Here is a 26,257-nt window from a genome sequence, read left to right on the forward strand (position 1 = left end):
GCATCCTTTGTATACACCTCCTCTGACAGACACAACGGGGCTCTTCAATCCACCTGTGACCGTCATGATTCTGTGGGGCAATTCTTAATGTTTAACTCTAACTTCCCTACTGAACTACCTGAAATTTAAAACTTATCTTATTCATGCTTTTATCCCCAGTGCCTATCACTATGCAGAGCACATAGTGAGCACTCAAATATCTGTTGAATTCATTCCATTTAAGTAGATAATTATCTGTATTCTCATGCAGGTACAATCCCATTTTAATAAACTGTAACAGACATCATATTTATACACTATAGTCAAGTCTCATTAAAACAGAAACCAACAGTTAGACTTTTTAAAAATGTAAGGCAAACGTTTAATGTTTGTTCTACTCATGAAGAGTAGCAAATTAAGGAAAAAGGCAGGTACGAAGGGCAGTGTTTCCAGAATCGCAAGGGTGGCACCTTACAGAATAATGATGCTTGGCTTTCCACCTGAGTATGTCCTTTAAAACATACTTGTTCCAAAATGTTATGCTGGTATAATGATATCTGTATGTTTTAGGAAAGTGAGCTAAGACTACTTAACTTGACCTAAAATGATAGGTATTTTGCCCCCTTAAAAAGAAAACAAATTATGACAAGCTTTCAGATGCTCTGAATGAGTTGTGTTAAGCCTAAAAAACCCGAATAATATGATCACCAGCATTCGATGGCAATTTCTAGTACTCTGGGTACTCTGTTACTCAGCAAAAGCTCAGCTCTCCATAAAATCAAGGACAGCTTAAGCAGAAGACACCGAATATTTTATTTTTTAAAAAGTTACATTTAACATTTTATATTTATAGAGTCACTATATATGTGACTGACCCAAAGACAATAATTTTGCACAAGTATTAACTGAAGAGGAACCAAACACCTACATAATGCACCTCGTTCAGAAGATTTATGTCGTACCCACATTCACAAGGGCCATTAAAGTAATCTTAGCATGCAAAATGATAACTGTGTAACTATGCGTTCAGGGTAAGTTTTTTATCTGTCGTACATCCTTGATTACTAAATTAATCTGATATTCACCAAATACCTATTAACTCTTTGGGAATATATTAAAACTGAAGTATCTGAAGTGACTAGTAAGAAAATAAAGTCATTAACCACAATACCTGGCCTTTGTGGCTAATTTTTTTTTTTTTTACCTTATTTGGCGATTTCAAAGGTGAGATGGCTATTTTATTTGGTGTCTGTGTTGTAGAATTTAAAGTTGATCCAATAACACCACTTTCAGATATTGTTATGGTCTTTGATGGAGTCCCGGGAGTAGACTGTGAAAGAACCCTACCTGCAAATGAGAGGCAGCACATCAGTTTGACTCTTTTCAATAATCGTATAAAAATGTATTTGATGATGATTTATACCCACAAGGACTGTAGTATATATATTTCAATATTTCATATGCAGCCACTTATGAACTGAAACACTTAAGTAGGTCTAATGAACTATGGTGAACCTAGGCAGAAGGAAACAAAACAATGCTTCTTAGTAACACTTAGTATCTTAATACCACCTTATGAAAGTCCACAAAAACACTTCTGCTCACATTCTCCTCACTACTGCTTTGTGTTTTGTCTGTTTTTTTCGCTCGGCTTGTGGGATCTTAGTTTCCCAACCAGGGACTCAACCCGAGCCCCTGGCAGTGAAAGTGCCGAGTCCTAACCATTGGACTGCCAGGGAATTCCCTCATCTATACCGTTAGGTTATATCTATAAGAAAATAGGCTCAGGACAACTAAGGAACAAGTCCTGTGTAACACAGCTCCTCAAAGTTAGGACTTGAATCCAAGTCTTCAAACTTCAGTCTCTGTTCTCTACTATACCTCAGCTTCTTCTCTTTGAACTGAAACCATTCAGGATACAATTTAAGTCCACATCTATAAAACAGATAGTCACTGAACTAACCTGAACACTGGTTTAATACTGTCTCATTTTAGTCTGCCAAAAGGGAACAAAAAAATTCTTCTAGCTGTCCTGGCCAGATTCCAACAAGAATGCTGTGTTCTCTTCTGGAAATATCCTTCAGGAACAACACAGAAAAACTATGGTGTGTCTGGATGGCTTACGGAATTGGAAATCATATCACAAGGAGTTGAAATATTAGGAATTTTTGTCCTAGGCGAGAGAGGAATACAAAGACATGACACAGCTCCAAAGTCCTGAAAGACTGTAAGATGCTGCCATTCAGCATTCTGGCGCCGACCTCCTCCCCTTCCATTCTGGGCACACGGCAGGACTGCCCTTCCTACCCGTCCCTGCAGCTCCCTGTGGTTAGATTAGGGCCATATGACTAGTTCTGACCAACAAATTATGAGTAGAAGTGATGTGGGTCATTTCTGGGTCAGAACATTTACTGCCTATGCAAGACCTTCCAAAGCTCTCTTTTCCTCACCGCATCTGAGATGGTGGCTCCTTCATCAGCCAGGGTCCTTGAGTGACCATGATGAGAAGAGCCCCCTTTCTAACCCACAGTAGACATGTAGATAACCATGAATACAAAATAAAATTTGTGTTTTCTTAAACTTCTGTGATTGAAAGACTGTTTATTATTTATGGCAGAGAACCAAGACTGTCCTGATTGATCCACGCTGTCAAGTTGAAGGATTAGAACCACTCTGTATCCATCAGATGCACACACTAATATACAGAAACAGAAAATTTTCAGTTAAGCAGTAAGAAAGAACTTCTAACAAAAATTTCCAATTGAAACGACTGTTTCTATATAAGTGAGTTTCTACTCACTGAAGGTGTTCAAAACAGATGCTGGATAATCAAATCCACTGGCTGAAGAGGAACTCCAAGCACTCAAGAAATAGAGAAGGTAGATAACTAAATTATCTCTAAAATCCCTTTAGATGCTATGATTTAACTTGCAGATACAGTTAGAGATGAAAGAGAAAGAGAGAGAGGAAGAGAAAAAGGGAAAAAGAGAAAAAAAAGAAGGGTCTTACACTTCAAACAAAAATAGAAAACTAGCATGTACGAGTTTCAGGGCTGTTTTTTTTTTTTCTAATAACAATGTGACAGTATATGTATTTTTTTTAAAAGATGAATCAAGTTTTGTCTGACACATGAATTTTTAAAATATTTTAAATATATTTTTTCAATTTTAGTACATGATTACATTTTATATTATTGACATATTCCTTAATGAATTTCAGTTGAGAGTTTTGCTAGGGTTTTTTTTTAGGCTGAATTACATCATAACTAAGTAAGTCAATTCTATATAAACTAAATGAATCTATATCAAATATTTTTAGAAGGGCACCCTCAAATGTGGAGCCTGCCTGAAGTAGCATGTTTATCTGTTCTGGTTTCCAAAACTAATACCTCTGAGATAAGCCTAAAGCCCCAACAATCATTATTTTAAGAAAAGAAACTACCAATAAAGATACATTTTCATAAAATGATCATCATTTACAGTTATTACTATAATTTCTTATTTGTTAAGCATTACATACATTTCAGAAAACATACATATAAAAATCCTCTATTCCTGAGGATAACTGATCCCAGAAAAAGGCCAGTTAAAGTGAATTACATTTAAAACAAGGACAAAAATTTCACTGTAAATAACAACAAAAAAACCCCCTAAAACTAAAACTTTTTTTGCTTATATTTAAGAAAAATTCAGTTTATAATTACAACTATACTATCTCTTAGAATGAACTGTTTAATTTGAGGGGGAGAGGATTCTTCTGAAAATTAGTAATGACAGCACAATGATAGACTCTGTTTGATGGGCGCAACAGGATGATACAGAAGATTATTTCTGCCAAAATATTTTAGGATTTCATCAATTTTCCCAAGAACCCTCTATATCCTTTAAAATTCAAATTATTCTTTTTTGAAGGGCCACTTGTTTTTCATACAGATAGCATTTCTCCTGATTAATCTCCAAATCCCTGTTTATCCTTGGCTCTGCAGACAGATTCAAGAAAGTATACAAGTTATACAATTTCACCTTGAAATCAATTTGCAAAGCATTTTACACTCTACTGTCAGGTATTCTCCAAGAATCAAAAGAGACATAAGCAAAAAGCTACAGATGGGACAGGCTGGGGGCAGAGAGCTAGCTTATCTGAGCCAGGACGAATTCTATAAGAGATTAATTCATTAGTGAATATTTTCACATTGATGGAGTTTGCTCTGCTACAGCAGCAACCTTGTACCTTGGGAGCTCTGATAATGAGGATCTAATAATGAGGACCCCTGTACCTCATTTAACCATCTCAAAAGTCATGTGAAGTGGTTGGTATCAACATTTTACAGAAAGGAGTAAGATGAACAGAAAATATATTTACCCAAGATCACAGAGAAAATGAACAGAAGACCCATAACTAAAACCCAAGTCTCCTAACAGCTCCTCCCATACACCACACTGCCTCCGTGATATACATATTCACTCAACAATACACATTCACTGAACCACACCTATGTGCTAGAAACTGTGCTAGGTATCGGAGAGTCATAAAAGCCAGTCATAAAAGGACAAATACTGTACGATTCCACTTATACGAGATACATGGAAAAGTCAAACTGATAGAGACAGTCTCTGCTAGGGGCTGGGGGAAGGAAGGAATTGGGAAGTTATTGTTTAATGCGTACAAAGATTGAGTTTTACAATGTGAAAAAAGTCCTAGAGACGGACAGTGGTGATGGTTGCACAATAACGTGAATGTACTTAATGCCACCAGTGGTTAAAATGGTCAACTTTATGTTATGTGTATTTATCATAATTTAAAAAAAATAATTAATCTTTAAAAACTAGATGGCAAACAAAATCCAAAATTACTATTAAGAAAAATTTTAAGTGTAATAGGGGAGACAGACAGACGAGGAAACCAAGTATTACAATATACCATGACTAATGGAAACATTAAAAGCCAGTGTGAAATTTAACAGAAGTCTGATTAAAGTTAAGTATTTGGTAGGTATAACCAAGTTTTATGGAAATATATAGGAGATGGTCAGAGAAAAGAGAACCTAACTAAACCTAGGGATCAAAAACTTCCAAGACAGGTGGAGATAATCCAAAGATAAAATGGATGAGGGCCTCCCTGGTGGCGCAAGTGGTTGAGAGTCCGCCTGCCGATGCAGGGGATACGGGTTCGTGCCCCGGTCTGGGAGGATCCCATGTGCCGCGGAGCGGCTGGGCCCGTGAGCCATGGCCGCTGAGCCTGCGCGTCCGGAGCCTGCGCGTCCGGAGCCTGTGCTCCGCAGCGGGGGAGGCCACAACAGTGAGAGGCCCGCGTACCGCAAAAAAAAAAAAAAAAAAAAAAAGGATGAGTCAGCCATAAGGAAAGCAAAAAAAGTCATTTCAGGTAAAAGCAACAGTGCCAAGGGCCTAAGTTCTGAGAGAACACGGGCCATTTGGTGATCTCTTGAAATAAGTTACATCAGTAGGTCTGGAGCTAATACGAAGTGAAAATGAAAAAGGTATATGTTATATAATAAATGACATTAATGCTAAGAAAGCTCTGGCATTTGAACTTATTCCTGAAGGATTAAGGCCAAGAAATGGATGTGGCCAAGAAAATTTAAGCAAGGGTGTGACAAGATCATATTTGCATTTTAGAAAAATTGATTTTATACAAACACTAAGTTCATCTTGATTAAAAGACAGAAAAAGATATCCATCTTCCATGAAAAGCCCAAAGGTCATTAAAAAGCAGTCTAAATGGAATTTGAAAGATCCTTAGCTATAATATAAAGATAATGGAACCTCCTTGTGATAAGACAATTCAGCAGGAGAGCTACTTTGGTGGTTTAAAATTTGGCTTACGTGAATTTAAAAAGCTACAAACTACTAGTTAACAGTAGAAATTATCCCTCCAAACTGAACTTAATGCCAACAATTCTAGTGAAATTTAATAGAAGTCTATCTCTATGCATTTGGGGAGGGCTAATAAGTCTGTCTGTAATTAAAAGGTGAAGCTATGATTAGTGTGCAACACGCTGTAAATCACCCAAAGACCCAGCAATGACATCCATTAGAGTCAAATGTAAGAGGTGAAATCTTGACATTACCAAATACTCACTCAGACACTTCTGCAAAACCACAATTCTTTAGCATACAGCTCCCCTTCGCCCCTACATAATTAAAAGTTTTAAGGGACTCTCTCAAAGTCAAAAGCAGTAGAGAACATGGCACTGAGACACCCCTCCTCACTAACCACCTCTACTCACCCAACCTCCTAAGGGTCTGGTGGTCCCTTTACCATCAGCATACCCAAGCCTTCCTCACTTTCAGCCAACTAAAGCCCACTTCCTGAAGCAGCTCGAAATCCAAACCCTTTCCAGTTTTTCCTCTGGGGCCACACCTATCTCCCATGACAGCCCTCTAGATACGAGCATCCTATACCATCCCAAATCTCTACTGAAGGCCAAAAGAAAAAGAGAACATTCACTCATCCAACACTGCCCTCAAACTACAATCTCCCCATGCCTTCTCTCACTTGCTAAACAGAGAAGCCTCCCTATATAATTCAAAGCCTAGGAAAATGATCATTTCACTGCCACTGACTTCAGCGTTGCCTACTGCTATACTGTCTGTAAATTTATCAAAGACAGTAGGAGGTGGTTTTAATACATATCCCAGGGATGGTTAATTAACATTTGAAGTACCTTCATCAAGAATACACATTCTAGACATGGGTAATTAGCATTTGAAAGTCTCTAGTCAGTCTACCACCCAGAGGTGCTTCCATAAGCTATTAGAACAATGGAAATTTAAAATGAGCTCCTAAATGGTGAAAGGAGTAATGTTAGTATAGCTCTGAATTAAAGACCAGTCACCACAGCTGTGTGATTTTCTCCAGAAGTACTGAGGTGCTTGCCAGGCAAGAAGAAATAAGAGAGCTGGGCTTAACCAAGCCATTATAGAAAGAGGGAGTGAAAAGAGAATCAATGGTGTTTTCAGGGAGCAATAATGACGTGTCATGAACTCCATTCTGAGTAGGGAAGAATTTGAGGACTGGAAAGGGATTATTAATGAGAAAGTGGAAGAGTTAATGGATCAGAGATTTCAAAGTGAAAGAATTACTAGATTGGAAGTACAAAGGCAGATCAACTAGAATAATAAAGAGTGAAATGCTCAAAGTCAAGATTTCTGAGGTGTTATTAGTGATGACATATCTTAAAAGTATATAATAAAAGAGAACTGGGCCACACTGAGCAATTTGCTGGTAAAAGTAATATAACTAAAATTCTGTTCTCACTTAAGTAATTATTATCATTGTGATTATTTTCTGTTTCATAGAGAACTGCATACAGAGAATATTAAAATACGGAAACCAAAAATTCAAACAGAAACCATGAAATACTATACTCTCACATATATTACTTTAAACCTAATAGACTTATTAGCATGTGCTCTACAGACAAATTGCCTGGATTCAAATTCCAACTTGGCCATTTACTAGCTGAGCGCCTCTGTTTCCACACTGGCAAAATGGGGATGTTATTAGTACCTACCCCATAGGATTGCCAGAGGATTATATATGTCACTCTATGTAAAGAGCTAAGAATAGCGTGGAGGCCACAGCAAACACTATGTAAATGTTAGCTAGTATTATCAGAGTCTGAGACTTCACTACTTTCAAGGTATACCAAAAACGAAAGAGGCTAAAGTAATGGACTGATTTTGAGATAAGGCATTTTGCTTGAAGGACACATTTAATAGGTGTAACATTTCTTACTAACCAGTTTGATTTACAGTAATAAGCACTAAAACATTTCAAGGTAGTAGAATGGCCTTTTTTAAACCTAAAAGGAAGGTAAATATTTAGCTAAACAAACTATAAAGAAATATAACCTGCAATGACTGGTGGTGATACTTGAGTTGTCTGTCCTGTAACTGCTTTACTATTAATTGGTTTTGCAAAGATCAGCTTCGTGATTACTGGACCAGAGGTTGGTGTTCGAGGTTTCTTCGCAATCTGAAATATATAAATAACTATAAAGACCATTGTTTCTATAAAACACCTATTCAATCAAAATTAGACAAGATTGATATATAGAAGTACATGTGAAACCAGCTCATTTAACAAAACATATCTGAGTACTGACGTTAAAAACATTTAAAATGCAGCCATTCATCAAAATACTAATATGATCACATCCTTAAGCCATTATACAATAATACCTTTGGATTTTATTGCAAATCCTTATTTTAGTCTCTGGGACATATGCATAAAATGAAAAACAAATTAATTTGTAAAAATAATGTTTAATGTTCAATAGTAATGTTTAAAATAACCATTTAATAATAATAATGAAACACAAATATGGCACAGCAATATCCTTTTCCAAATAACTAATTATTCAATAACAAACAGATGGAGTAGACTACGTTAAGAAAGCATAGTGCAAATGATCAATATAATTTCATTGGCCCCTGGAAGCAAAATATAAATACACATAAAAGATAGGCTCATGATTATATCTTCAACTTTAGATCTATATATCAGGGGCAGATAAATAAGGAACTGCACAAGTTAACACCCTAGGATACAAAGAGACATGTATGGCAAAACAAAGACTATTCTAAAGGTGAAGCCTCCGAAATATTATTTACTAAAATACAGTTTTCTAGACTATAAGTTGTTTGAAGGGAGGGTCTATGTTTTATTCATCTCTGCTTTTACGTTATACACGGTACACTGTTGCCCTAAACTAAAATTCTCCACAAATCAAGGAAGGTAGAGTTACCAATGTTCTTACACTGAAATTGCAATGTATGCAAGGCACAGCTTTTTCTAAAAGTCAGAAGCAGAAGTTTAGCAATGATAAAAAATCATAGCCTTTAGCAATAATAAAAATCATAGACTTTTTTATCAGTCTATGATAAAAATCATAGACTTTCAGAGCAGGAAGGACATTAAATACTAATTTTATCTTTGGCAGATTGAAAATTGAGGCCCTGAAAGTACTATTATTGGAAATAATAACTCAAAATGAACAAACATGACCAACTTAAACGACAAAACATACCAGAAGCTGTAACTGATTACAGAACTAAGTAGATATCAGCTTTGTGCTCAAACTATAAATTAAACTTAATAACATATTTTCTTACCCTTAGAATATATTACTTTCTTACACTCAGAACATATTACTGACAAAACAAAATGTAAAGGAAACACAAATCACCTTTTAAAAAAACGAACCAAAGAGATTCCCTACTATATTAAAAAATATCCAGCTTGTAAAACTCTGATATACCCAAATAAATCCATAATTTTACTTTAAAAAACTGATGCAATTTGGGAGACACACAGAGAAAATACTTCCCAAGTGTATTTACAGGCCTAAAACTCTAAAATAAGTTAGAATATGTTGTCTATTGACTTAGTATTAAGAATCTCAAGAGGCAGAGGTATTGATATTCTTGGAAATCTGTGTCTCAAAATAGATAATCTTAGCTATAGAGTATGGGAACTTAAAGTATTTCCCCATTTTTAACTGATTTTCACAATCATAAAACTATATGAATACTTACCAACCAGGAACAAAAATGTAAACAATACGACCAAAAGCACATTAATTATTCAAATGAACAATCTCAACTTGTCCCTGTGGTTTTGTTTCTTTAGTGTAGCATTGCTGAAAATAAGGATTTCCAGTTCTGTAAAGGAACCAGGCTTTTTGCATTATGAATTCTAAACTACCCTAGAACAAATTTACTTTATTAAATAAAACAGAGCATAAAGGATCTTTTTTTTTTTTTTTTTTTTGCGGTACGCAGGCCTCTCACTGTTGTGGCCTCTCCCATTGCGGAGCACAGGCTCCGGACGCGCAGGCTCAGCGGCCATGGCTCACGGGCCCAGTCGCTCCGCGGCATGTGGGATCTTCCCGGACCGGGGCACGAACCCGTGTCCCCTGCATCGGCAGGCAGACCCTCAACCACTGCGCCACCAGGGAAGCCCAAAAGATCATTTTTTAACAAATGTATCTAATTAGCAGATTACGACAAAAATGAATCAAAGAAGGAAATTTATAAATAAGACTGCCAAAGATATGATCAAATAATACATGCAGGCAATTTTGGGCACTGTGTTATACAGATTCAGGAACTAATAAGGAGTTATGCTGTTCCATATGGCTAATTATCTATTATTCTTATATACTATGCACAAGAAACACAGGAAAGTGTTTATGTATCTGTAACTAAGTGTAACTATACCTCTTTGTTACTGCCTCTGGCCTCAACTGTCACCTCTGGAGATGGGTCTCCTTCTTCCACCCTTTCCTATTGTCCACACCCTAATAAGTTTCAATACTCTGATTAAACTTAAGACAGTGCTGAGAATCATCTGGGAAAAAAATCAGGGGATCATACATGTCAAAGTAAACCAAATATTCTGTTGCCTAAAATGGATACAGATAGATGTGTAGCTTTTTGTTTGTTTTTTCTGTGCTTCAGTGCTTCAGAGCTTTATAGGCTACTCTTGAGTTGAAGATTTGAGTTGCCTAAAAATAACTGGACAAGTAGAACAATATTCTAAATGGGGTTTCTTTTGGTTTTGTTCTTAAATAGAAGTTCTTTTTAAATAAATAGAATCAGATTTTATAAAAGTAAGGACAAGAAGAGAAGTTATAAGAATTAGACCCCAGTCTTTGTTTTTATTGTTGGTACTTAGGGGATTACAGTAGAAAACTAGTGGATACAAGTAAACTGGTCTTACAAATAGTATGTATACATTGCTCTTGTAAATGAAAAAAAAATGACATTCTGATTTACATTTTCAGTATCTTGCGAACATGGTTATGATCCATATCCCCAAAGCCAGATAAACTCTGGTAAACCAATAAAAACAAGTTTTAAAACTGATTAAAAAACAAGCTGAGGACAAGGTGCTTGATGGTGATAGGATATCTCATTCAAGAGATCCTCACCAAAAAAAGTAAAAGGAAGTCAGAATTAAATGAGAGATGATAATGAACAAGAAAGAGCACTAAATGTTTAATAGTGGCAGAAGGGACATGGACAAATTATAAAGTTTGAGAAATCTTATGAAGTTCTTAAATAAAATGCCTGTGAAAGATAAGTTTCTAACTTTTCTGCCAACATAATAACCAAAACATTATTTCTAATATCAGCTGAGAGTGGACAGTTCCCCCAACCTTCCTCCTTCCTTACACACCTGCTTTATTTCTCTAACTCATGCCTTCTTTCTAAAAGCCAACTCTTTCAAACAGGAAATGCATTTGTGTTCCCTGGTCTTAAGTGGATCATTGTATTTCTAAGAGCAGTGGTGACCTAAAAAGGCCTATCGGGCATGAAAAATGGGGAACCACTTAACATATGTTCTGATAACCTTCTATCTTAGGGTCCTATTCATACTAACAATGGGTACCATTTTGAAGGATTCTCAATGTTTTGAGAACCATACCAAAGAGTTATCTTTTCTTATGTGTTTCATCACAATCAAATAGCCATCTTACAGCTAAAATCAAAAACTCGGAGAAAATAAGTAGCCTATCCAAAGTTCCACAGCTGGGAGGGCAGCAGAGAAGAGACTGAAATCCAGTTGGTCCAGTTCTAAACCTTCCATCACATGGCACTGCCTTTCTACGTTGCAAACATGAGCGATGCAATGGGCAATAAATTCCAAAGAAGAGGCACACACTGGCTGGTATGCACTACTGCTGGCTTGAAGGGTTTCTCAGAGCAGCACGTTTTCCTAGACTTGGGCCATCTGTTAGCTGAAAATATCATGTCTGAATGATTATTTGACAGCCTGACATCAACTCTGGCATCTTTATACCAGCAGAACATCCTTGTACTCAAACTACTACTGAGAATAAAATTGTTTTAAAATGAGTAAAAAGCTATAAATACACTAAATTGGAATTTAACCAAAATTAAGTTCTAAGTTCTCTGGCAGAAATTTTCAAAAGCATTAGACATATCAAAACTTTACAGAAAAACCCACACAATTACTAAAAGCAACATTCCAAAGAACTCAGTAACAACTATGCATTTAATCACCCTACACACGCAACTATGAATCAATTTAATATTTAACATGCATTTTAATTAGTAAGCGCCCTTTTTTTTTTTTTTTTACCTGTACTGTTTTTAACTGTTGGGTCTGTAACACAGAGGGCTGAGTTGTAGTATTAATCAGTTGACTTCCTGGGGTCAGTGCTGAGACACCAATGACAGGTTTCACCTCTGGCCTCCCTCCAATGGTAACTACTTTAATCTGCTGCGGTGGTAACTTAGCATCTCCTGACTGGGCCTGAGTTGTAACTTTCTGAGCCTGGGGTTGGCTATGGGGTAGTGCTAAAACAATTGGTGAACCAGACTTGCCCAAAGTTGTTAAAATTAACTTCTGTCCATCTGGTTTAAGGGTCTGATTGCCAAGTTTAAGATCAGATGTCTGTGATACTTTGTTTAAAATAATCTGATTGGCTGATATAGTCACAGGAGTCTGAGCACCAAGTTTTTGAAGGCCACTTGGAAAAGCTGGTTTCACTGTGGTATTACAATCTGCTTTAGTAATTGTGGTATTCACTGCCACTTGGTTAGTGTGGTTACTGTACACTGTTATTGGTTCCGTGGAAATGGGCGTGGCTGTAGAGTCACCAGTAGAATTTATGTTGACAATTTCTTCCAGTTCTGTCTCCATGGGAATTGGGGATGAAACAATAACAGCCTCAATACTATCATCATCCACTAAAGTTATACCAGTGTCCATTATCTCCTCTGGAAGCAAACTATTCACCTCAGCTGGCACCACCTCCATGATCGTTCTCCTGCTAGAAAGTTGATCAGGCACTGCAATAAAATTTGAAAAATGAATAAATTACTAGGTTTCAAAACAGATTTAAGAGAAGAAAAAAAAATATTCACGAAAAATGCAAATGACAAAACAAAAATTTTTACTGATGTATAACTGAATGAAGGACATTCCTGATGCATATTTGGGTTAAACCATTTTAACAAATCCTCAAACTTCAAGAATCTGAAATATAAGTCATATGGGACACAAAACTAAAAGCAAACATTCTCATTCGCCATGTCTCAACCCAAAAGTATACTGCATTCAGGCAACACTAAGTCACATAATTACAGGAAACTCCTTTCCAGTTCCTGCTCATAAATAAAATCTTTTAATCTTTGACATGTCCGATCATCTTACTTCTTCCCAATTACGAGTTTTGGTTTTTTTTTTCCTACTGACAGACTTGAAAACTGCTGATTTGCACAAGGAAATAAAGATTTAAATATAAACAGATCTTAGAAAATATATTCAAATCTCCAGTGAGCGAGGTCCTAAAATGAGGTTACTATATCATTTATAAAAATCCATTAAGGACTCAAATTAATGTTAAAGGAGTTTCTAGAGTAATCCATCTCAGCAACTGCAGGTCAAATGGTTTATCTGGCCCAAGTTTGATCAATTTGCTTCATACTAAAGAAAGCTTTATTTGGAAAGAAGATTCTCAAATCCTCCTCAGCCATTCAAAATGTCACAAAGGGAACCATTTAAGAGGTATACAGCTAGTCCCCATAAAGAAAAAAAAATGGTAATAATAATAAAGCAGATTACGAACAAATCAGAACTGCGATGCTTTCAGCCAAAGGTCATGCAGAACTTCCAATAAAGGAGTCAGTACAATTATCTTCACATATTAAAGAATTCATCATATTTATGACTGACTAAATAAGTTATCTGCCCAGAGAACATCTAAGATCCATAGGAACCTAATCAGTAATTCTTTCTTTTCCCTTTTAAAAAAAATATATAAACATGCAATACCCATTCCAAGATTAAGAGTAACAGACATGAAGAGCAAATTATAATTATTAGCACTGACAAATACTAATACTGCCAAAATTAATCTTCATTATTGAGCACTTACTATCTGCCAGTGATGGCATAATTTAATCTATCCTGACAACTCTAATGTGGTATCATTATCACCCCCATTTTACAGATGAGGAAACTCAGAAAGGTTAAACTATTTGCCCAAAGTCACACAGCTAGCCAGTAAATGGTAGAGCCAGAACTCAAACCCAGGATATGTTTTATGATACAAAGTTCGTCATTTTAATCACAAATTTTACTGCCTTAAATTTTTACCACTGGTATTTTTAAATTGAGAAAAAAAAATAAGTCTACTCCTTTACAGTCAACCTCCTACCCAAAATCCTACTCTACACAACCACGGGTCTGTTCTATCACTTCACTAGATTAGTGTTGCCTTTTTCGCCCATTCTAGAACTTCATATAAATGGAATCATATATTACGTACTCATGACATAAAGGAATATACAGTATAAGCCTTTTCCCTCAGTAGGTTTTTTAAGATTTATCTTTATTCTTACAGTTATTAGCAGCTCAGTTCCTTTTCATTGCTGAGTAACATTCCATTGGATGAATCTACCACAAGTTGTTTATCCATTATCTGTGGATGGACATTTGGACTGTTTCCACTTTGGGACCATTATGAATAATACTGCTATGAACATTCAAGTTTTTTATGGATAGATATTTTCATTTCTTTTGAATAAATAACTAGAAGTGGACTTGCTAGGTCATAAGCTAAGTTTATTTTTAACTTTGCATGAAACTGCCAAACTACTTCCCAGCTCAGCTGTACCATTTTGTACACCCACCAGCGATGCATGAGGCTCCCAGCTGCTCCACATCCTCACCAACAACTGGTTTTGTCCGTCTTTTTAACTTTAGCCATTCTAGTGGGTGTGAAGTGATATCTCATTGTGGTTTTAATTTGCAATTCCCAGATGACTAAAGACATTAAGCATCTTTTCATATGAATGTTATCTATTTGTATATCTTCTTTTAAAAAGTGCCTGTGTTAAAGTCTTTTGCCAAATTTTTAAAATATTGGTTTTTTAATCTTCTTGTTGAGTTGGATGAGTTCTTTACATATATTGCAAAACGATCAGTCACAGTAACTTGTAGCTCAGAGGAATCACTAGGGTTTCCAAAGTATGAGCACTTCTCTAGATGTGGCTCTTCCTAATCAGGAGAATCCCTTCTGGCACTTACAGAACAGGGCATTTACAGACAGGCTCGTTAAAACATCAACACCAATTATACCTTCGCAGTGGAAGCCATGATAACAGTACACAACAATAAACGGCCCCACCCACAGTGCCACATTAGCTTCCCTTCCCTACCGCAGACCTTGCCCAACCCCATCAGCTGTCTCTGAACATTCCATCCCCCATAGAACAAGGTAGGATGATGACTTGGGTGTCAGTCAGTATCCAACACAACCATAAAAGTTTGACTCCCTCTTCTCCCTGAAGTTCCCCCAGCACGTTTAGACAGATGGGTGTGGCCTCTTAGGGAGACCTCAGCCCAACCCTTATTCATCTTTCTCCTTAAAACACCTGAAGTCAAGGTGTAAGAGGAGGAGAGGTCACCCCACGGAAGGAGACAGTGGTCAGACAGTGCATTTACTTTCAGTTTCAAGCCCCCACACTTGCAGCTCAACCAAACAAACTTCTAATGTTTTCGATCCACCCAGATCCTCATTTCTAACGTCATTTTCTCAGCTTTGGGGACTCCTTGACTCAGCAGCTACAGCCCCGCCGCCCTTCTGCTAGGGCCACGGAGTTGAGTGTACGACAACCAAGGTAACCATTCAGGCTACCTCTCAGCTCAGCCCCTAAATATTCATTAAAAGGTAGAACACGGAAGGGCTCCGACTTCCCTTGCCTCTGCCACCCTTGCCCACCACTTTGGTGAGAGCATTCGCTGCCAGATGCCAGAGAGTCTTCCAATATCCCCTAGCCCAGCCCTCAAGGCCCTCATCCTTTCTCTTTCAAAAAGCCATGTCTCCGTCAGCATTCCATTCTTATGGCTAAAACTGTCAAGTACTGGGAGGGGGCTGAGATTTTAGACTCTCCATGCAAGCTAACAAAGTAGCCTGTCACTGTTTCGTGGATACTGGCAGACAACACAGTAGGCCTAGGTCAGAGACACAGGACTTACTACTCCAAGCACAGCAAGGAACATAAGTATCATGCGTGTATCAGTTCCCCTGTTGCCCCCAAGTCCTACAGGGCAGATGTGGAAAGGAGCCCAGGTAGACACTGTGCAGGCAGCAGGTTTGCATCACAACTGAGGGACACTGAGCTTAAGGAACCTGAATCATTTATAACCTGAAGCACACCTGCCCTTTGTCCAAAGGGAGATATTATCTTTACTATACTGGACAATAAGCAAATCTGCCCTTTGCAACAGCAGGAGTCACTAACTATCATCCAAGGCTTTATGCTATACAAACATCCTGGAAAAAAATTGTTTAAAAGGGCTGTCACACTACTGAGCCTGCGCCCTAGAGCCTGCAAGCCACAACTACTGAAGCCCACGTGCCACAACTACTGAAGCCCTCGTGCCTAGAGCCCGTGCTCTGCAACAAGAGAAGCCACCCCAGTGAGAAGCCCGCGCACCACAGCGAAGAGTAGCCCCCACTCTCCATAACTAGAGAAAGCCCGTGCACAGCAACAAAGACCCAACGCAGCCAAAAATAAATAAAAAATTTTTTAATAAAAAAAAGTAAATAAAAGGGCTGTCACCGCCTCACTTGTAAGAAGTACAGAAACGCAAAGACCCAGGGAGAACTGTTTCCCAAAAGTATCTCTCTCTACTTATTTATTTTAGCAATGTTTTTTGTACTTCAAGTGTATAGGTCTTCTTTCTATATATATTCTGGTAAATTTATCCCTAAGTGTTTCACTTTTTTTGATGCTTTTTAAGTGGTCTTTTTTTTTTCCATTTTCCAACTGTTTGTTGCTAGTATACAGAGATTCAACTGATTATTTTATATTGTCCATGTATCTAACAACTAGCTAAACTCACTAAATCTCGACGTAGAGCCCTTAGGATTTTTTAGAAAGATAATCCATGGTGTCTGAGAATAAGATCTGTATTTCTTCCTTTCCAATCTGCATGTCTTTTGTTTCTTTTCCTTACCTTACAGCACTGGCTAGGACCTGCAGTAAAATGTTGAATAAAAGTGGTAAGAACAGACATCTTTACCTTGTTCCCAAACTTACCCTTAGCTGTAGGTTTTTCATAAATTCCCTCTATTGGGTTGAGGAAGCTAACTTATAGTACCAGTTTGTAGTTGTTTCTTTTTTCAATCATAATCATAAATGGATATCTAATCATATGTTTTTTTCTACAACTAGTGAGATAATCATATGGCTTTCCTCTTTTAGTCTGGGAGTTATATTGATTTTTTATTAAGCCAATTCTGCATTCCTGAAATAAACTCCACTCAAAATTATATAACATATTTTGCACATATTGCCAAATTCTACAGGCTAATATTTTGTTAATCAATTTTGTCTATACTCATGAGGACTACTGGTCTGTAGTTTTTTTGTAGTGGCTCTCTGGGGATAATGCTAGTCTAATAAAATGAGTTGGGAGGTCTTCACTCCTCTTCAATTTTCAGGAAGAGTATGCATGGAATTGTTACAATTTCTTCCTAAAATGTTTGTTAGAATTCACCAGTAAGGCCATCTAGACATAAAGCTTTCTTGTGAGGTTTTTAACTATAAATTCAATTTCTTCAATACATGTAGGGTTATTCAGGTTATCTCTTTCTTTCTGAGTGACCTTCAATATTTGATAGTTTGTATCTTTTAAGGAATTTGTCTATTCCTCTAAGTTGCCAAATTTATTAGCATAAAGTTATACAAAATATTCTTTTATTTTAATGTCTGTAGAGATGGCAACTCTTCCATCCACTTTTTGGTAGTTTCTGCCTTTTCTCCTTTTTTTCTCTGATCAGTCTAGTTGGAGGTTTTTCAATTATATTGATCTTTTCAAAAATGATTTTGGCTTCACTGATTTTTCCCAACAGTTTGTCCATTTTTTATTTAACTATTACCTTTATCTCCTTCCTTCTGCTTTAGATTTGTTTTTTTTCTAGAAACTTCTGATGGAAGCACAGATCAGGATTCGACAAATCATAGCCTACAGACCAAATTAAGCCCACGGTCTGTTTATGTATTTCTCTGCAACTAAGAATGATTTTTACATTTGTAAATAGTTGGGCGAGAGTGAGTATATGTATATGTATATATATACATATACGTATATATACACATACATATATACACTGTGTGTGTTTATGTGTGTGTGTGTGTGTATGTATATATATATATGTATATATATATATATATATATATATATATATATATATATATATATATATACACTACCCTACAAAGCCTAAAATATTTGCCATCTGGCCCTTTATAGAAAAAATTTGTCAACACTTGGTTTAGATCATTGATTTTAAACCTTTGATATTTGATAGTTTGTATCTTTTAAGATATTTGTCTATTCCTCTCAGTTGCCAAATTTATTACCATAAAGATTTTAAACCTTCTTTTCTAAAATAAACATTTAATGTTAAAAATTCCCCCAATGCTGCTTAACTGCAGTCTACTAATCTCAATATATTTTTATTATCATGCGCTTCAAATGTTTTCTAATAGTCCTTGTGATTTCATCTTTGATACACAGAAAATAAAGAAGTGTGCTATTTAATTCCCAAATATTTGGGGATTTTCTACCTTTTATTATTATTGATTTCTAATTTGTTCCTATTATTGTCAGAGACTGTAATTACCATTTCCATCATGTGTAGATGGAATTTAGAGACTAGTTTAAGGCTCAGTGTATGGTGCATCTTGGTGAACACTGCACGTGCACCTGAAGAGAATATGTATTCTGTGGTCGCTGAGGGTAGCACCCTATAAAAGTCAATTAGGTCAAGTTGGTTGATAGTGTTGTTCAGATCTTCCATAGTCTTTCTTTTTCCTTTTCTATCAATTACTGAGAAAGGCTGTTAAAATTCCCAAATACGATTGTGGCTTTGTCATTTTCTCCTCTTCTATGCATTTTTGCTTCTTCATATATTTTAAAGCTCTGTTATTAGGCAGAACATGTCTTCCCATTTGTCCTATTAAAAGAGACTAGGAGCTATAGAACTAGGAGTCTCCCTTGGAAGTAGGAGTAAAGTTCAAACTTCTAACAAGAAAAGGTCTGATTCGTCTGGCCAGTCTCTAAGCAGTATGGGCTGTGCAGAGTTCAGGAGCCAGCACACCTCACAGGCCACTGAGCAGACTGTGATAACTGCTTTATGATTAGACATCCATATCTGTTTCAGTCAGGGTCACACACAGGGCATGGTGGCCTATGCTAAAAGAAACTCTCAAAAGGAGCTTGTGGGCATGGCAGGAAAGGGTTTGGCCATCCAGTTACATGAATCATCACTCTAATTTTATCCCTTAGGAATGGAAGATATGTACTAGCACATGCAACCTCATCATCTCTGTGTTGAGGACCACTCCAAGAAAAGAGAGGATCTTCACAAGCCAATGGGACTGAGGAGATTTCGTTTACCACATCTGTATGAAAGGTTACCTTTCAAGGTATGGAGAGAAAAGAATATTGAACATACAATGCATTCTCCATGCTGCCAACATTTCTGCTCATAAAATAAAGTTCTAAAAGCCTTAGTTTTTAACTTATTTATGTTTTTTTATCAGCATTTAATTAATATGTATTGCTTCCTAACTTTGTGGAGGGAAATTAACCAAAGCCCTTGCCCAGACAGACCTCAGAAATCAACAGAAGAGTGGCATGATCACAGCTGTACTTTGGGAGGATTAACTTCATCTCAGTATTTTATTGGACTGGAGGCAGGGAAACCAGTTAGAAGGCTATTACAGTAATTAGTTCAAGACAGAGATAAATGGAGGGACAGATTTAGGGCAGTAAAAGAAATGAGTTAAATATAATATAAAAAATAATATAAGATAGAAACGATAAATGCTCTATGCTTTCACATTTTTAAATGGTTTCTTAGAGAATATTACCAGTGCTGAAACACTGTTCTTTCCCTTAGTTACAGGTAGAGGACAACCCGGTAAACAACTGTTTTCATTCTTGCACATACTAATATAAAATGGCGACGACCTATCATCATATTATAGGTGAGTAATTGGTCAGATGTTGGGACAGAAAACATTTGAATGTTTAAGAATTACACTTTTGTACCTAGAGCTTACCACCAGCACTATCTGGTTAACTATACTACTTGGATTTTAGCTTTCATTTCTAAGATCAAACATCAACAACTCAAAAACTAAGTACAGAACTACATTTCTCAAACTAAGCTGAGAGCACTGAACTGTAAAACATGAGTCTTGAAGAAATTTTGAGAAGTTCATATATTCATTTCAATAATATATATTTTTTAAAAGTATATTCTGGATCACCTTGATAACCACCTCATATCTACCATCAATGGTACCAGAATTAGAGTGGGCATAGAAGGGTCTTACAAGGTAAATGATATATTTATGCCAAGTGAAAGCCAAACCACCTAACCAGTGATTTAAGGAGGAAAGCTCTGTGGCATTCAAACACAGAAAATTAGTGTAGGAGTTGAGTTATCATAGGATATACAGCATATAGAAAACTGCACACCTAGCCAAGGCCCACAATAGTATATTCACTATGCAAAGAAAGATTTCATTTCAGCAAAAGAACATCATCCATCACCCTAAATTTAATTGGTTTTACTGGCTTTATAGTTTGGTTTATATTTCATTTATAAATTTACTTTTCTTTTATACTTCCATAAAAGCAATAAGCATAAGGAATTTATATACATCTAAAAATTAAATATTTTAATAAAATAAAACTATTTAGGCCAATACTGAGGATCCACAATATTTTTTTCCCTTTAAAGGGGGATTGTATATTATTCATGCTCAATATTAACCTGGTGGAAAAAACATGGGGATTCAAATCAGAAAGATCTGCTTCCAAATCTTGACTCTCCTGGTTGCTTATCATGTAACCCTAAGCAATAATCTCTCTAAGCCCTAGTTTTTTTTTGTTTTGTTTTGTTTTTTTTTTGGTGGTACGCGGGCCTCTCACTGTTGTGGCCTCTCCCGTTGAGGAGCACAGGCTCCGGACGTGCAGGCCCAGTGGCTCTGCGGGGTGTGGGATCTTCCCGGACCGGGGCACGAACCCGTGGTCCCCTGCATTGGCAGGCGGACTCTCAACCACTGCACCACCAGGGAAGCCCTAAGCCCTAGATTACTTGCAGGGTTACTGTGAAGACAGTTATGTGGTACACTAAAGCTCAAATGAAAATTCTTCTCTTCTTTCTCTATCTAAATTAGCTTCTCCTTATTTCTCCCTTTTTAAAAAAATTTATTTACTTACTATTTATTTATTTATTTATTTTTATTTATTGGCAGCTCCACGTGGCATCTCAGTTCCCTGACCAGGGCGCTGGACAGTGACAGCATGGAGTCCCAATCACAGGACGGCCAGGGAATTCCCTCTCCATAGAACTTTTAATCTGTCATATATCATGCAGATTATACCTTCACAATGTCTCCTTCCCACTGTAACCAAGAGTTTCCAAATCTCCAAAGCTCGGAGCCAACTACGTATTTTTACCGTTATCTCCTCTAACCTGCAATATCTCCTACAGAAAAAGCTACAGGATTTATCTGCCTCAAGTGCATCTCTGAGGCTGTCACTCTCCTACTCAAAAATTTTCTGTGAGTCTCAAGGCCTTCTGTATTAAGGTCCTACCCAACCTAGCCTCACAACTTTATCTCCACCAATTCCTAAAGTGAAAGTTTCCTGAGGCAAAGATACTGAGGTATCGCCCATCCGTAGCATAGTATGTGACACATAATAGATACCCAATAGTAATATTTGAAAAAAGTAACAGGAACCTGTAATGCTCCTGTCTACCAAAACAGATGACTGACTACCTCCACTGGCGTAACTCTTCATTTCTTTCTAACACACTTCTAATTATTAATTGTTTTAACCGCAATAATCTAAAAGCTGGTCTTAAAAGACAATCACAAGGAATCACAAAAAGACAATAGCACTCGGTGATTAAAAAAAAAAGAAAGAAATCCAGTGAAAAAGCATTAAATCTCCCTCTTTAATTATTTTAAAAATTCTTAGTTTTACTACTAACTTAACAGCTGGGTTGGCATGGATCAAGTAACTGCAACATAGAAGTTATAAGAAAAAACAACAACAACAAAAACAACCAAATTCCTACTGGATAAAATGAGAATATTATGAAAAAAATGATTTAGAAAATTCATTAACTAAAACCTCCGAGTACCTCTCAGTTATTTCTCCTAAAATTTTTTTTTGGTCTCTTATTCTTCTAGTGAATGAATTTGGACACTCAAATGTCCAAGCTATACACACAAATATTTCCTCTCTGAATAAAACACTCAATGAATAATATTGTATGACATACTATGACATCATCTCTTTGTAGGAAACTTGGATAAGGAAAATCACTGCTATCATAAACATTACCAGGGGACATTTCTTAAACATTCACCTCTCTGTTCACTCATATATTCAACCTTCCAGTGACCCAACCTTCCACTACAAAAGCTGGAAAAAAAGAGGGCCCCAAATTAATGTATAAAAATTTGATTCACATGTAACTTTTCAGTAACACTACTGTTGGGGATCTGCAGCACAATCTAAAACATACATGAATCTTTAGGTAACCTAACAAAATCAGACAATGGCTGTCACAGAGGCAATCAACCCAGTTCTCCAGCTCTTTAAACAAAGGGCTAACAAGTCCAGTATGTAAAATAAAACAGAGGTCTCAATTCATCTTTAACCAACTTAAAATTTGACTCGTATCAAGTGCAAGCATCAAGCCATCACAACTTCCTTCTTAACAATGAAGGTAAAACTTGTGAACCAAAATAGAGTGCCCAGAGCTGCACTTCACTTGGATCATAAAATCTACTGTGAAATTTTCCATAACTTTACTCTCTGAATTCACGAAATGGATGAGAGGCAGGGGAAAATATGGATATCAAATATGACTGACAGTATCTCAATTGTTATTTGCCAAATGGCAGGGCCCAAGGGGTCCTCTATAGATGACAGAGCCATAAAAGAAAACGACAACAGTTTTAATGATTACAAAACTGGTCCATATGCTCAAAAAATGTGAACATCCACACCCCAACAAGTCACAGACTATGATCTAAGACACAGAGCTTAAATGCAGAATAAAATGTCAATGCTCCGCCTCCCTAAAGAAACATACAACCCCATAAACTGCTGAACATCATCAAACCAACACCCGCCAGCGTGGATATTTTAACTATTAAATCAGGTAATCATGATAACTGCTAGCGGTTCATCTAGGCCTCAGCAGCAGCCTTAGGTGTAAGAGCAAACTCAAGCCCTCTTAACACTCAAAGAATAATGTTGATGTCATTCTGAGGCTACTGATTCTTTGCCCTCTGAACTAGTCATTCCCTCACCCACAACGCAATTCTTCTCCCACCCACCCCCTCCCCCAAATAAAGAGAGCTCAATACAGAGCAGCCCTCGGGTATCCCCTTCTCCTCTACCTCCGGCGGCTGCCGCTGTCTCCTCCCTCCGGCTCCGAGGTGGGGGACTCCAGAAGGTCCCGGGCAATTCCGAGCCCGGGCGGTGCTTGTTTTGCCTGTGCACGGTAGCTCCGGCCAGCCGCTTCCTTCCCCAGTCTGCCCGAACTGGAGCGCTACAGGGATCCCGGGGGCCAAGGAGGGAGCCCGGGTGGCGACGCCGCCGCGGCCGCCGCCTCTGGTATGTCAGGGGCCGGGATTGTATTTCGAAAGATCCGCCATTTTCACCTCGTCATCACCATCACAGCTCAGCAGCTTCCCCGACAGCCGGAGCCCGGGCCGCCGCCGCCGCCGCCGCCAGTAACCTCCCCCTTCCTCCTCCTCCCCTCCCAGGCCCTCCCCTCCGGAGAGGCGCACACCCACATATCCGGGGAAACCTCCCGCCGGCCCCGCCAACCTTCAAATGCTCAGGGAGATACTAATGCACACAGCCCACGCTGAGACCTTTCACCCTGCCACGAAAGATGGTGCTCCGGCGGGCCCGGTAGCAACGCGAAAGCAAGTCGCGCTACCTGCGGGGCCCCAAGTCCGGCACATTTTTGTTTTGAAGAGCAAAAAACATGCGGAAGGGGGCAGAAGGGCAATAAAGAGCCCAAACTCTTTCATTTTCAGGAAAGCAACTTGAGAGAGATGACAGAATGCCTTTTATTCACTGTGTCCCTCTCAGACACTAAAAACAGGATCAAGACCTTTAATGTCATTCACCAGCTCTGACATTTTCCTCCACCGTCAGCACTACTTTTGACAGAATGGGCTACTTCCAACTGCACATCCGACCTCTCTGATACATTTGTAAATTACAGGCTTTGATTCTCATGCAGATACTGTGGTCAGAAGGTCTAGTTTTCAAAATAAATTTCTGAACTATTTTCCACTTAATTTCGTCTGATCATTTCTGTCCATAAACACTGTGACTTCCAGTTCATTTGTCATTGGTTTAAGACGTCAAAGTGCCACTAGGTTTAAAATGTACTGAACTTATTCATGAGTGAACAATTTCTAAAATACAGAAAATATACCTCTAAGTTAAAATTCTTTGCCAAATGCTTTTAGAATCTAAGTCACCAAATTTAAAAAAAACCTGTCGCTGATATGTTTATTTGATATTGTGAAAATAAGCAGCTTGCTTCAGAGCAAGACCCTAGAGTTACCCACCCAGCTCCACCAGCTCCTCTCATCATGCAGTTTAATAAATAACTAAAAGAGAATATACGCATATTTTAATCATCGAAGAAATATCAGGAAAACATAAGCTGCAAGGCTTCTGACGGGAACAGAATTTTTTTAAAAAAAACGAAGTTGACTACCTTTGTTAATTTCAGATTTGATAACCACCCATTGAAAAGCTGAATTCTATACCTACCATTCAACTACAGCATAAGCTCTAAAAGACCTGTCTGAAATGAGCAAATTGAATTTCAAGGTTTCGAACATAGCCACTCTACCGCCTTTTTTAAAAGTTAGTTTAAGAAGAAAAAGGCAGAAGTTGAAAAAAGGCATTTAATTTCCTTACCTTGCTTGAATGACAACTCCATATTAAAGTCGGTAGCTTCGAGCTTAAACAAGTACTATCACCCAGCCCAGTCGCCGTTTCTATATGCAGCCTGCTAGACTCTGAGAGTATCAAGCCTTCCCAATTTCTTTTATCTTTAAACTTTATTTCCCTACCGCCAGCCCTGTCCACCCCGACTCTGCTTGCTGTTTACCGTTGGTTGGCCAGCTTAAGTCCTGGCCCGCTCCCTTCCCCCGTGCGCCTCTGGAACATTGTGACATTGGCTGGTGGGCATCGCGAGGAAAACGGACATACACGAAGACACCATACAAAGGGGCATAGGAAGAACGGGGCGGCGGGCAGTAGGGAAAGGAGGAGCTGGTACAAAATGACACAGCAGCAAAACCGGTTCCCAGAAACCCGGTGCCGACACGGGGGATCCTCGGGCCGCGCAGTGTGCGTGTCAACAGCCGCGGGAGCCCTTCCTCCAGACCGCCGGGAAGGGCGGGCTGCCGGCCGAGCGCCGGCCGCTCTGGGTGACAGCCGCCCTCCCGAGTGCCGGCGAGAAGGAGCCGAGCCCGGAGGATCCTCCCTCCCCCTGCGGCCCAGGGATGCGGCGCGGCGGGCCCCAGACTGCAGGTTCCCGCTCTCCGCCACGACCCACTAGCCCGGGCTCCCGGAGGGGGCGGTCCGGCGTCCTCCTCTCGCGCCACCACCCGCAGCGCCCCCTTTCCCGCCCGCCCGCCCGCCCAGAGGCCCCCACCCCGGGGGCTGACACTCACCAAAGCCGGCGGCGCCGCCGCCTCCTTCTCACGCCGCGCCCCCTGGGCTCCCCGCAGCCGCGGCGGCGGCGGCGCCTCCGAGACACAGACCCGGGTTTGTTCAAAATCACGCGCCCAGCGCCATTCCACCGCCGCATCCCATAATACGCTGGGACCTCCCCTCCCGCGGGCCCCTCTCCGCCCGCCCCTCCACTCTGCCCGCCCCGCCTCCACGGCTTCCTTCGCCCCGCCCTTTCCGCGGCGCCTTGCCCCGCCCCTTGGCAACCCTAGCTAGCGTCATCCCGCAAGGCGGCCGCGAGTACGCTCCTGCTCCACGTGACTCCGAGTGTGCCTTCTGTCAAAGCTTTCGCACGGAAATGTTCCATCCAGCCGAAGGTGGGAGGGGGAAGGCGGGGTCGCGCCCGAGCTTGGGAGGGAGTGTGTTATCTTCTAGCTTTCCTTGTTAGGAAGTCTGTGCTGTA

General features: G+C 38.8%; 1 protein-coding gene across 6 annotated transcripts in view; it reads right to left on the reverse strand.

Annotated features, from left to right (window-relative positions):
- LIN54 (lin-54 DREAM MuvB core complex component) overlaps nucleotides 1-25,945 on the reverse strand; it is a 74,701-nt gene extending 48,756 nt beyond the window's left edge. Inside the window, exons 1-4 of one of the 6 annotated variants that reach the window (XM_060114008.1) lie at nucleotides 25,797-25,945; nucleotides 12,772-12,824; nucleotides 7,854-7,977; nucleotides 1,184-1,326 (exon numbers count right to left, since the gene is read on the reverse strand). In XM_060114008.1, coding sequence (XP_059969991.1) covers nucleotides 1,184-1,326; nucleotides 7,854-7,977; nucleotides 12,772-12,792 — 288 coding nt within the window. In that variant the 5' untranslated portion in view covers nucleotides 12,793-12,824; nucleotides 25,797-25,945. Of the gene's footprint in view, nucleotides 1-1,183; nucleotides 1,327-7,853; nucleotides 7,978-12,111; nucleotides 12,825-23,486; nucleotides 23,816-25,035; nucleotides 25,107-25,796 lie in introns of those variants that run through there. The other 5 variants (XM_060113976.1, XM_060113969.1, XM_060113996.1 and 2 more) reach the window with 5 other exon arrangements.
- Nucleotides 25,946-26,257: the final 312 nt, after the last annotated feature.

The sequence above is a fragment of the Mesoplodon densirostris genome, chromosome 1 (genome assembly GCF_025265405.1).
Source record: "Mesoplodon densirostris isolate mMesDen1 chromosome 1, mMesDen1 primary haplotype, whole genome shotgun sequence".
Taxonomy (NCBI): Eukaryota; Metazoa; Chordata; class Mammalia; order Artiodactyla; family Ziphiidae; genus Mesoplodon; species Mesoplodon densirostris.